Source organism: Salmo salar, chromosome 13 (assembly GCF_965601325.2).
Source record: "Salmo salar chromosome 13, fSalSal1, whole genome shotgun sequence".
Lineage (NCBI taxonomy): Eukaryota > Metazoa > Chordata > Actinopteri > Salmoniformes > Salmonidae > Salmo > Salmo salar.
The window spans coordinates 49,452,365-49,465,583 of record NC_138303.1 but is presented as its reverse complement, the minus strand read 5'-3'; the positions used below and the strand labels follow the sequence as shown (position 1 = coordinate 49,465,583).

Below are 13,219 nucleotides of genomic sequence, written 5' to 3'. Positions count from 1 at the left end.
TGAATAAGATTATACGGACAGGAGGGACCTGATCCTAGATTAGCACTCATATTCTGAGACTAATACTGAATATGTGACTCGTTTCAGGAAACTAGGCATATGTCACACGTCACTACTTCACAGGAGAGGCATTTGAACATAAACATAAATTTTATCAAAATAACAAACTTTTATGCCATCTATAAATATAAATCAAATTGTTAAATTACGAGCCCAGTTCGTTTAGCTACAGAAAAAGACAGGAGCCTTCCTGCTAGCCATGATTGGCTGAGATAATGGATGGGCTGGACATGCTGAGACATGAGTTCAGATTGGTCTGCCATGTAGCATGCTTCTGTGTGTAACATGAGCTGCTCAGTATGTGTAGGTAATCCTTTCTAACACTGCTTTTTTAAAAAGAAATCACAAAGTACTGCAAAAGTGTTGCTAATGCTCTCCACTTTCTGGAGGACGATCATGCCATGCTGACTCTCTCTGACTCAAATCCTCGATTTAGGTCAAAAAGATTTTCATTGATCCAGACAATGAAAACGGCGATCAACAGTGTTCTTGTCACGGAAGAAGTTGATGGAGTTTTGAAATCAGTGGAATGCCCGGTGGAAGCAGAGTATGATAGCTAAGGAGATGGAGAAAAATCTGCCGTTTGATTGCAAATATGTGGAGGAAATCAAAAAGGGAACACATAGAAGGCTGTTGTATAAAACACCTGTCTCCGGATCTCCCAACTAAGGGCAACCATGGCATCCGTGACAGAGAGGAAGAAGTGTTCATCCATGTATATGGGTAAGATAGTCTAGCTTGCTTCATTTTCAGATATTATACATTTTTAATTTTGTCAGAAAGTTGTTTTCATTGCAAGTTAAAGCCTACTGTTAGCTACTGTGGCTCACCAGCTAACATTATATGTATGATCTGTGTAGTAATATTATTAGCATCTCAGAAAGCCATTTGCATTGCTAGTGATAGCCTAAAGTTTGCTAGCTAGCTAACATTGAACATAGTTGGTTAGCTTTACCTACCTGCAGATTTATGCATGGTAGTAACGTTATGAGCTGGATTATGGTTCAATGTTTAGCTAGCTAGATGTCTAAACAAAATACTTACTGGTCAAACTAAATCAAGCTCAAATTAAGTATTTCACTCTGGTCTGCTGAGTCGAAAGGGAAATAAATCATACAGCATTAATGTTTAACGTGTTCTGTTAATAATCAGCGTCTCTTCATTCTGATGCTTGTTCTTTTACAGTATTTGGTTATTTTTAACAGTATTTGGCTATTCTTCAAAGTATCCAGATATTCTTCCACCACAGTACCGGCACTTACCACGTGGGGCGCCAACGTTGTCTGGAAGTTGAGCAGCACGCCGATGGCGGCCGCCTGCTCCAGCCACTTACGGCTCGTGTCCTTGCAGTCTTCCTCGTACTCGCCAGCGTTGTTGAAGTGCGCCCGCAGCGCCGCCAGGAGCTGCTCGGCCAGTGTGCACACAGCGCTCACCGCACTCTGGCAGAAGATTACGTCCCGCTGCAGCTGCAGAGCCGTGTCTGGGGCCGAGGGGAGTGGAAGAGAGGGGTAAATAATTGTGTGTTTATTGTCTGTTTTCACAGAAATTTGCTTTGCTTCATATAAACTCTTCACAGGACATTTCAAAAACGGCAACATACAAACCATATGGAAGGCATTAGACAGGCGGAGGGGTGGGGTTGAGAGAGAGGAGTATAATGGAAAGAGGTGGGAGATAGGTTGGAGAAAGAGAGGTAAGGGAGGGGTCATTGCGAAAGAAAGAGAATATGATAGCGATAGACAATAAAAGAGAGGAGGGAAGGGTAAAAGAAAGAGTGAAAGAGGGCACATGAGACGGACGGTTGACAGGATTTTGACAGCCGTTATTACTCTCAACCAACACACTGACATAAATACTGCCTCTGTCTGGTCCCTCAGAAGAAAGACAATCATCTAAATCTGACATAAGGCTTACCTGTACATTTGAGCAGGGCCAGAAGCACCTGGTTCTTCCCATCTACAGAACAAGGAGGATTTTATTACCTGAGTGATCCACATGTGTTTCTGCTGTGTCTATGTGTGTGTGTCTGTGTTTGTTTGCGTGATGGGTGTGTTATACATGGGTTTCTGCGGTGTGTGCATTTGTTACACGTGTGTGTGTTTTACTGACCATCCACAAATCGTTGCAGGCTCTCCACCAGTATCTTAATAGAGCTGGGCAGGTTCCAAGGGTCCTCCTGGATGTTCTTGTGGATGATGTGACAGCGCACCGTCCAGTCTTCAGTGTGACGGAACTCTGCTCCGGATACGGGGTGTCAATGATTTGGTTAATTACCAATATAAATGCTATGAGAATTCTTCAGTATAACACTTCACGCATCTATACACACACACACACACATTCTCAGTGAACCCTGACAAACTCTAAACAAACATATACTCAGACATGTCTTACACGCACACACTAAACTTAGCTGGTACCTGGCTTAGTGTGGTCAGAGTGAAAGTGCTTGGTCTCCTCGCAGGCCTTGGTCATGACGGGCCCTTTGAGCAGGCTGTTGATGGAGTCCACCTGCAGATGACAGTCACAACCAGTCAGACCTCAACACACAGAGACTGGCCTCAGTCTCTCAGCAACAGGAAACTAGGGCCCAGGAAATCAACGGGAGCCAAAATGGTGGTGTCCCTCGGGTAGTATGGGAGAGGTCAAAGGGCATGTGATGTCAGTAAGAGTAGATGCAAGGAGGAACACTCGTCTGTGTGTGTGTATGTGGAGAGAAAGAGCGAGAAAGACAGGATGACAAAGAGACAGCACAACAAGGCAATGCACTACAGATGTAGACCAGACTGATTACTATTAACCTGTTAGGGCTAGGGGGCAGTATTTGCACGGCTGGATAATTTTTTTTTACCCGATTTAATCTGGTTACTAATCCTACCCAGTAACTAGAATATGCATATACTTATTATATATGGATAGAAAACACTCTAAAGTTTCTAAAACTGTTTGAATGGTGTCTGTGAGTATAACAGAACTCATTTGGCAGGCAAAACCCTGAGACATTTTCTGACAGGAAGTGGATACCTGATGTGTTGTATTACCTTTAAACCTATCCCATTGAAAAACACAGGGGCTGAGGAATATTTTGGCACTTCCTATTGCTTCCACTAGATGTCACCAGCCTTTACAAAGTGTTTTGAGTCTTCTGGAGGGAGATCTGACCGAACAAGAGCCATGGAACGATGATGGCCCATTAGACACCTGGCGCGCGAGTTCATGTTGGGTACCCTCGTTCCAATACGTTATAAAAGAGTATGCATTCGTCCACCTTGAATATTATTCATGTTCTGGTTAAAAAAGGCCCTAATGATTTATGCTATACAACGTTTGACATGTTTGAACGAACGTAAATATATTTTTTCCCCTCGTTCATGACGAGAAGTCCGGCTGGCTTAGATCATGTGCTAACAAGATGGAGATTTTTGGACATAAATGATGAGCTTTTTTGAACAAAACTACATTCGTTATGGACCTGTGATACCTGGAAGTGACATCTGATGAAGAGAATCAAAGGTAATGGATTATTTACATAGTATTTTCGATTTTAGATCTCCCCAACATGACGTCTAGTCTGTATCGCAACGCGTATTTTTCTGGGCGCAGTGCTCAGATTATTGCAAAGTGTGATTTCCCAGTAAGGTTATTTTTAAATCTGGCAAGTTGATTGCGTTCAAGAGATGTAAATCTATAATTCTTTAAATGACAATATAATATTTTACCAATGTTTTCTAATTTTAATTATTTAATTTGTGGTGTTGACTTGACTGCCGGTTATTGGAGGGAAACGATTTCCTCAACATCAATGCCATAGTAAAACGCTGTTTTTGGATATAAATATGAACTTGATAGAACTAAAAATGCATGCATTGTCTAACATAATGTCCTAGGAGTGTCATCTGATGGAGATTGTAAAAGGTTAGTGCATCATTTTAGCTGGTTTTATGGTTTTGGTGACCCTGTCTTTGAATTGACAAAACATTACACACAACTCTTGTAAATGTACTGTCCTAACATACTCTAAATTTATGCTTTCGCCGTAAAACCTTTTTGAAATCGTAAAACGTGGTTAGATTAAGGAGATGTTTATCTTTCAAAGGGTGTAAAATAGTTGTATGTTTGAAAAATTTGAATTTTGACATTTATTTGGATTCAAATTTGCCGCTCTTGAAATGCACCTGCTGTTGATGGAGTGCACCACGGGGGGGACGCTAGCGTCCCACCTAGCCCATAGAGGTTAACATGATCTGAGCCAAATGTTTCTGAGGGCTAATGGAAAACGTGTGTGTGTGTGCATGTGTACGTATAATATTAGTGCAGAACAGTATCTTCATTACACATGTCAACACAGTTTATTACAAAACAGAGTGAGAAGATTGAGAACGGCATTGATACTGATTGATTACATAGGTAATGGTAAAAGTAGTATTGTGGAAAAGATAGTGTAGTGGTAAAAATGGAGCACCTGGTTGAAAAGGTGCTCCAAACAGCCGTGCAGCTTGTCCTGCTTGTCAGAGGGAATGCTCATGTCACAGGGCAGCTCATCACCTGAGAGAGAGAGAGAGAGATGGAAGGGACATTGTGTACATTTTTCCACATAAGGCAAACCAACGTGATATTTTTTATCCTACAGGGGTATGAACATCTTAGTCTAGTCGTTACTTTATTAACTGTTTCTTACCTGAACCCATCTCATCACCTCCCAGGTAAGAGCTGTTGCTACGTACACTTGTGTACGACAAGACGGAATCCCTGTTACTGTTACATTCACTGAAAACACACAGAGAGCGAGAGAGATAGTTAGAAACAGTTGAAAAACAAACCCAGAGTACATTCATTCCCTACAGAAAAAAAACACAAGGTCAAATGTGGAGTCTGTCTTGTAATTATAGGGAGAGCGAGCAGTATTCAAATGCTTCTCACAAACATCAACTTACTTCATTGGCATGACTAAAATGCATTCCACTATAATGGTGTACGGTGTGGCTACACCAATGTCCCAAATAAGATTGTTAAAATAATACATACCAGAAAAGTTGAAGTCAAATGATACTCAAACATTAAAGAAGATCACATGCCTCCACAACACCAAAGTTTTTGCCTTAAAGGGACAGTTCAGAAAAAAATTACATTTAGATATGTTTCCATTTGGCAGAGGCTAGTTTAACAAAACCAAAGTTTGGATTGCTGTCACTTCTTGTCCATAGGCTGCTTTTAAGGTAAGGAAACAAATACGTAAATTTGCTGAACCATCCCTTTAATGCTCAATAGTTATTCTCCAATTATCCCTACATTTTCAATGCATTTTAATAGGCAGCACTACTGTTGTGAACATTTCTGTGTGTGTCGTGGATTAAGGAGCCAGAAGTAGTATTGTCATCATGCTTCGCACTTAAACAATCACTTTGTTTTACTATAATCATCCAGCTTGGCTCAGCAACTAACTGGCCCACACTGTGAACTGGAAACCACAGGAAGACACTACAGCTTAGTGAGTTGTTTTTGAGTCAGGGTGTTGTCTCTATTATTGCCTGCCCTATAAACTGTGTGCATCTTAATGTGTCTACCAATGGGATGCTGGATCATTCCCGTCGAGCTGGGACTGAAGTGCCAACCCTTATGTAAAACACACGGGAGTTTGGCCTTGATTCTCTCCTCCGCACACACACAGGCACTCTGGGAGAGGGTTCCACATTTATTCACACCTCATGGTAGGTTTGGAGCAGCCCACCCTCTCCAGATGTGACAAGACTGACTGTCTGAGAGACAAACTAGACTGATGGCTCTGAGATACAAATAATATTACGATGAAGATCATACACGTTAGCTAGCTAGCTAATAGTACACTTTAACTTGAAATGGAAACAACTTTCTGACAAAATTAGAAACATGTAATATCTGAAAATGTAGCTAGCTAGACAATCTTACCCGTATACATCGATGGACGCTTCTCCCTCTCTGTCACGAATGCCATGGTCGCCCTTAGTTTAAAGATAATCCGGAGACAGGTGTTTTCTCCATCTCCTTAGCTATCATACTCAAATTCCACTGATTTCAAAACTCGATCTCTCGGCATGTCAAGCCCACTCATTATCTCAGCCAATCATGGCTAGCGGGAAGGTTGCTAACTTTTTCTGTGGCTAAACCAACTAGGCTTGTAATGTAACAATGTTATTCGTATTTACAGACATCATACAAGTTTGATATTAAGGCACATGAAAGTTCACATGTTCCAGAAGGCATTTTTGCCAAAAAACGCATTTTGATTAAAAAAAAAGTTTCATTCAAATGGCTCTACTGTGAAGTAGTGACGCGCAACATTCACCTAGTTTCCTGAAACGAGTCACCATTATATCTTGTCTTACCTGTAGGAGTCCCTGTAGCTCATGGTGTCTTGGCCCGAGTCCTCTTGGTCCTCTTCCGTCACCATGAAGCAGACCCTCTTGATGCCCCCGTGCTCCGCCTTTTCCTGGTCCCCCTCTTCGGGGGTCACGGAAGGAGGCTGAATGGCCTCGTAGGCTGGGGACTCACTGCCCTGCGGCTGGGTGGGCTCCGTGATGGACAAAAGGAGGCTGCGGTTCCCGCCCGCCACATTGGAGGAAACACATGAAAAATAAGAGAAAGGGAACTATATAAGAAATATTCTCATAATGTGTCTGTCTTTTATGCACACACCCTTTGCTTTTTTATGCGCACACTTAGTTTACACACACAGTAAAGAAAGTTTTCCCTCTCAATGGGGTTGTGGTTTCACAGCCTATTCCTGCTTTCCCAGTCCATGAATAGTTTTGGACCGAAGAATTTATGAGAGAGAGAGAGCGAGAATGTGTATCAGAGCTATTCAAATCAAATCAAACTTTGTAACATAACAATAACGAGGCTATATACAGGGAGTACCGGTACCGAGTCAGTGTGCGGGGGGACAGGTTAGTTGAGGTAATTTGTACATGTAGGTAGGGGTAAAGTGACTATACATAAATAATAAACAGCGAGTAGCAGCAATGTACAAAACAAATGGGGGGGAGGGTGTCAATGTAAATTGTCCGGTAGTAATTTGAAGCTGTTAAGGAGCCTTTTGGTCCTAGACCTGGCGCTCCGGTACCGCTTGCCGTGCGGTAGCAGAGAAAAGTCTATGACTTGGGTGACTGGAGTCCGACAATTTTATGGACTTTCCTCTGACACTGCCTATTATATAGGTCCTGGATGGCAGGAAGCTTGGCCCCAGTGATGTACTGGGCCGAACGCACTACACTCTGTAGCGCCTTACGGTCAGATGCTGAGCAGTTGCCATGTACCAGGCGGTGACGCAACCGGTCAGGATGCTCTCGATGGTGCAGCTGTAGAACTTTGAGGATCTGGGGACCCATGCCAAATCTTTTCATTCTCCTGAGGGGGAAAAGGTGTTGTCGTGCCCTCTTCACGACTGTCTTGGTGTGTTTGGACCATGATAGTTTGTTGGTGATGTGGACACCAAGGAACTTGTAACTCTCGACCCGCTCCACTATAGCCCCATCGATGTTAATGGGGGCCTGTTTGGCCCACCTTTTTTTCTGTAGGCCACGATCAAGCTCCTTTGTCTTGCTCACATTGTGGGAGAGGTTGTTGTCCTGGCACCACACTGCCAGTTCTGTGACCTCCCTATAGGCTGTCTCATCGTTGTCGGTGATCAGGCCTACCACTGTTGTGTTGTCAGCAAACTTAATGATGGTGTTGGAGTCGTGTTTGGCCACGCAGTCGTGGGTGAACAGAGAGTACAGGAGGGGACTAAGTACACACCCCTGAGGGGCCCCAGTGTTGAAGATCAGCGTGGCAGACGTGTTTGTTGCCTACCCTTACCATCTGGGGGCGGCCTGTCAGGAAGCCCAGGATCCAGTTGCAGAGGGAGGTGTTTAGTCCCAGGGTCCTTAGCTTAGTGATGAGCTTCGTGGGCACTATGGTGTTGAACGCTGAGCTGTAGTCAATGAACAGCATCCTCACATAGGTGTTCCTTTTGTCCAGGTGGAAAAAGGCAGTGTGGAGTGCGATTGAGATTGCGTCATCTGTGGATCTGTTGGGGCAGTATGCGAATTGGAGTGGGTCTAGGGTATCCGGGAGGATGCTGTTGATGTGAGCCATGACCAGACTTTTTTTTCTCCTCTGGTTGCACATGTGACATGCTGGTAAAATTTTTGTAGAACCAATTTAAGTTTGCCTTCATTAACCTCTATGGGCTTTGGCACGAATATTTTTCTCTGTTTTTTTTTTGTATTGCCTTTTCTCCCTAGTCCCTTAACGTCTTTGCTCTGCAAAAGAAGCAGAAGTGACAGAACTTTACCGATGTCAATTAGATTGAAGCTTTCATTCTATCGATTTATGACATTCTGGTGAACATGGGTTTATTTAGTCTTCAATTGCAACATGTAATGACAGAAGAGAAGCTACATGTATCTAATTATAGACAAGTTGACTAACAAATAGGCTACCAACATGTCGGAAATTATAAGCAGAAAAGTATCTAAATCAGCCCCAATAAAAATATTGCACCCCCTGTCAAAAAAAATCGCTCCGTTGTGTCTCAATGTAGCCTACAGCGCATTTTCTATATTAGCGGGTTAGGGTCAGATTTTCACTTTATAAAATATTGTCTGGTGGTTGCGGATGGGACATGAGCAATTACGGCGCAACACTAGTGTGCACAGTGACGCCTGTTATACATGCATGCCGCCAAATGTCTGCTTGTGTGTGTGAGAGAGACATTTTTCTCCAAAGGACCCCATTAATTTACCACTTTGGATGAGCAGTGTCTTTACATTCGCACTGTGATAGTGCGGCTGGGCTGGGCTGGATAGTAGCATCCACTTGAACCACGTATTTAGAAATCACCCAGTTTTCCTAACTGCAACAAACTTACATTTTTCAAATGACTCAAGGTAAACTCAGTTTCTATTTGTCAATTTTATGAATGGATCAGAATATTTTGAAATTGAAACAAACAATTCAAATAGGCCAGGTCAAGAGGAGATGTTAATAATTTGATAATAATTCAGTGTGTTTTTTTTATTTAATTACAGCTGCATAGCTAATGTTATTTTTTGATGTACAAACACTTTTTCATATCAATATTGTACAAACACGTGATTGTAAAAGTTTAGTATATTTTGGTTTGGTCCATCGTGGGTTATCTGTATTTCCGTACCCCCTTATTGTTCTCTTTTGCCTGACCTTCATCTAGAGAGGTATGTTGTCCTTGGCTCCGAAATTGTTCAATATAAAACCTTGGTAATGTTACACAATGTGCTGTTATGCAACCATAAGTTTGTTACAATGTGGACAATATAACGATTTATGTTAACAAGTTTCACCGTGCTCGCTAACTTGGGTATCTATTGTAACTTGTGAGTACTTGGGACAGTGTTTGTGTGAGTGTCCATGTGCTTGCGCAGGTGCCTGAGAGATGTGACCAGTGCCCCTGTGACAACAATTTTGGACCCCCTTGTGGCCCCTCTAAATGTGGAGTATGAAATAACATATCTCAGGTCCACAATGTCAGATGACAGATTAAGCAATTTAGGTGTATTAAGTATTGAGTCAAGGAGGACAAAGGCCTTGAGTCTAGATGAATTTGCTGATCTTTTTGCAAAAGAAACCACAAAAACCGGAGAATACAGTTGATGTGACCTGATACTGAATATGTAATGCAAATGAAAATTATAATGGAAATGCAAATAAATTGAATGATTATGAACATGGTCTTTTGCCTGCTAATGCCTGCAATGCAGTGAAGAAAACGATATGACAACAATAACGTCTAATGTAACTGGCCCCTCGAACAGTACAACTGGCCCCAGCTTGGCCCCCCCAGTTGAAATGGTCTAGAACCACCACTGGTAGCATCCACTTGAACCACGTATTTAAAAATCACCCAGTTTTCCTAACTGCAACAAACTTACATTTTTCAAATGACTCTAGGTAAATAAAAAATGTAAAACTCCGTTTCTATTTGTCAATTTTATGAATGGATCAGAATATTTAGAAATGTCAACGAACATTACATTAATCAACTTGAAAGATCGTATTAGAACATTGGCTTGATAAGCGTTATATGCAAACTCCTTATCCTCTATGGGCTAGGTGGGACGCAGGCGTCCCACCCGTGGTGCACTCCATCAACAGCAGGTGCATTTCAAGAGCGGCAAATTTGAATCCAAATAAATGTCAAAATTCAAATTTTTCAAACATACAACTATTTTACACCCTTTGAAAGATAAACATCTCCTTAATCTAACCACGTTTTACGATTTCAAAAAGGTTTTACGGCGAAAGCATAAATTTAGAGTATGTTAGGACAGTACATTTACAAGAGTTGTGTGTAATGTTTTGTCGATTCAAAGACAGGGTCACCAAAACCATAAAACCAGCTAAAATGATGCACTAACCTTTTACAATCTCCATCAGATGACACTCCTAGGACATTATGTTAGACAATGCATGCATTTTTAGTTCTATCAAGTTCATATTTATATCCAAAAACAGCGTTTTACTATGGCATTGATGTTGAGGAAATCGTTTCCCTCCAATAACCGGCAGTCAAGTCAACACCACAAATTAAATAATTAAAATTAGAAAACATTGGTAAAATATTATATTGTCATTTAAAGAATTATAGATTTACATCTCTTGAACGCAATCAACTTGCCAGATTTAAAAATAACCTTACTGGGAAATCACACTTTGCAATAATCTGAGCACTGCGCCCAGAAAAATACGCGTTGCGATACAGACTAGTCGTCATGTTGGGGAGATCTAAAATCGAAAATACTATGTAAATAATCCATTACCTTTGATTCTCTTCATCAGATGTCACTTCCAGGTATCACAGGTCCATAAGGAATGTAGTTTTGTTCAAAAAAGCTCATCATTTATGTCCAAAAATCTCCGTCTTGTTAGCACATGATCTAAGCCCGCCGGACTTCACTTCATGAACGAGGGGAAAAAATATATTTACGTTCGTTCAAACATGTCAAACGTTGTATAGCATAAATCATTAGGGCCTTTTTTAACCAGAACATGAATAATATTCAAGGTGGACGAATGCATTCTCTTTTATAACGTATTGGAACGAGGGTACCCAACATGAACTCGCGCGCCAGGTGTCTGATGGGACATCATCGTTCCATGGCTCTTGTTCGGTCAGATCTCCCTCCAGAAGACTCAAAACACTTTGTAAAGGCTGGTGACATCTAGTGGAAGCAATAGGAAGTGCCAAAATATTCCTCAGCCCCTGTGTTTTTCAATGGCATAGGTTTAAAGGTAATACAACACATCAGGTATCCACTTCCTGTCAGAAAATGTCTCAGGGTTTTGCCTGCCAAATGAGTTCTGTTATACTCACAGACACCATTCAAACAGTTTTAGAAACTTTAGAGTGTTTTCTATCCATATATAATAAGTATATGCATATTCTAGTTACTGGGTAGGATTAGTAACCAGATTAAATCGGGTACATTTTTTTTATCCAGCCGTGCAAATACTGCCCCCTAGCCCTAACAGGTTAAAATCCCCGGCCACTAGGAGCGCCGCTTCTGGATGAGCATTTTCTTGTTTGCTTATGGCCTTATAGAGTTGGTTGAGTGCAGTCTTAGTGCCAGCATCGGTCTGTGGTGATACGAATAAACGGCTACGAATAATACAGATGTGAACTCTTGGTAGATAGTGTGGTCTACAGCTTATCATAAGGTATTCTACCTCAGCAGAGCAATACCTTGAGACTTCTTTAATATTAGACATCGTGTACCAGCTGTTATTGACAAAAAGACACACACCCCCACTCCTCGTCTTACCAGACGTAGCTTCTTCTCTGTTCTGCCAGTGCATGGAAAATCCCGCCAGCTCTATATTATCCGTGTCGTCATTCAGCCACGACTCGGTGAAACATAAGATATTATAGTTTTTAATGTCCCATTGGTAGGATAATCGTAGGTCATCAATTTTATTTTCCAATAATTGCATGTTAGCGAGTAGAACGGATGGCAGTGGGAGTTTACTCGCTCGCCTATGGATTATCAGAAGGCAGCCTGACTTGCGGCCTCTTTTCCTGCGTCTTTTATTCACGCAAATTACAGGGATTTGGGCCTGTTCCCGGGAAAGCAGTGTATCCTTCTCGTTGGACTCATTAATGGAAATGATTCCCGTTCAAGCAGGCAGAAATACAGCGGGAATGATGTGTCATATGATGCAAAACCCGTCTCACCGGCTGTATTTCTGTCTGCTTGAACGGTGAATAGCTCAGATACACATGAACACATAAAATGACCCCAGGAATAAATAGAACATCTCTCAGACATGCACAAATACGATATAGCATTCAAAATGGGTGACTCTTTCCTTTAAACAAGAAAAACGGGAAGCCGGACAAACAGGGCCAGGCCTCAGGAGACTGTCTGGGGACAACGGTTCCATAATATCTTGGCCTTTCATTTTCATGCAGAATAATAACACCCTTGATAAATACTGAGCTAAATTATATTGTATGCTATAAAAATTTAGAAATGATATGTAGTCAATAACCCCAAGCACACATCAAAATCTGCAAAGAAATGATTAATTGGGCAAAAAAAAATCAACATTTTGCAATGGCCATCTCAGTCTCCGGACTTGAAACACATTGGCAACCTGTGGTTTATAGATTATAGAGTCATTTTTACTTGTCTTTATCAAGGGTGTAAACATTTTTGGAACCCCACTGTATATTTGGCCACATTAAATGAGCTCGCGGAACGTGTCTGGCTCGAGGGCCACCGGATTGAGATCCCTGACGTACAGTAGGTACTTTGCAAGGATTTTCATATGTGTACTTACACGTCTATTTGGGTAACGTACTGCCTCATCTCTTGCACGGCGATGTTCAGGCGGCTGTAGAGGCGGATGTAGGCATCCTGGATCTCCATGTCCTCCTGTTTGAGCAGGAAGCTGAGGCCATTCCCCCGGTTGGCCTGCTGCATCCTGTCTGGGATGCCCTCTCCAGAGCCCTCGATGTCCCCCTCATCATCCCCCTCCTCCCAGAGACCGCTGCAGCTGTAAGACGGGGCACCCATGCTAGTCACACAGTGTTGGGTGTGAGACATGCGAGACAGGTTAGCTGTGGGGAGAGAGAAAATAAATAGATGAATAAATAGAGGTAAAG

The 13,219-nt window shown here is 42.0% G+C and overlaps 1 protein-coding gene across 2 annotated transcripts in view; it reads right to left on the bottom strand.

Annotated features, from left to right (window-relative positions):
• Positions 1-13,219, bottom strand: part of LOC106566945 (phosphatidylinositol 3,4,5-trisphosphate-dependent Rac exchanger 1 protein) — a 160,302-nt gene that overhangs the window by 22,576 nt on the left and 124,507 nt on the right. For both annotated transcript variants that reach the window (XM_014135621.3, XM_014135623.3), the window contains 8 exons: positions 12,895-13,174; positions 6,423-6,629; positions 4,739-4,827; positions 4,523-4,605; positions 2,481-2,571; positions 2,170-2,295; positions 1,975-2,016; positions 1,323-1,540 (listed from right to left, as the gene is read on the bottom strand). In XM_014135621.3, coding sequence (XP_013991096.3) covers positions 1,323-1,540; positions 1,975-2,016; positions 2,170-2,295; positions 2,481-2,571; positions 4,523-4,605; positions 4,739-4,827; positions 6,423-6,629; positions 12,895-13,174 — 1,136 coding nt within the window. The remainder of the gene's footprint in view (positions 1-1,322; positions 1,541-1,974; positions 2,017-2,169; positions 2,296-2,480; positions 2,572-4,522; positions 4,606-4,738; positions 4,828-6,422; positions 6,630-12,894; positions 13,175-13,219) is intronic.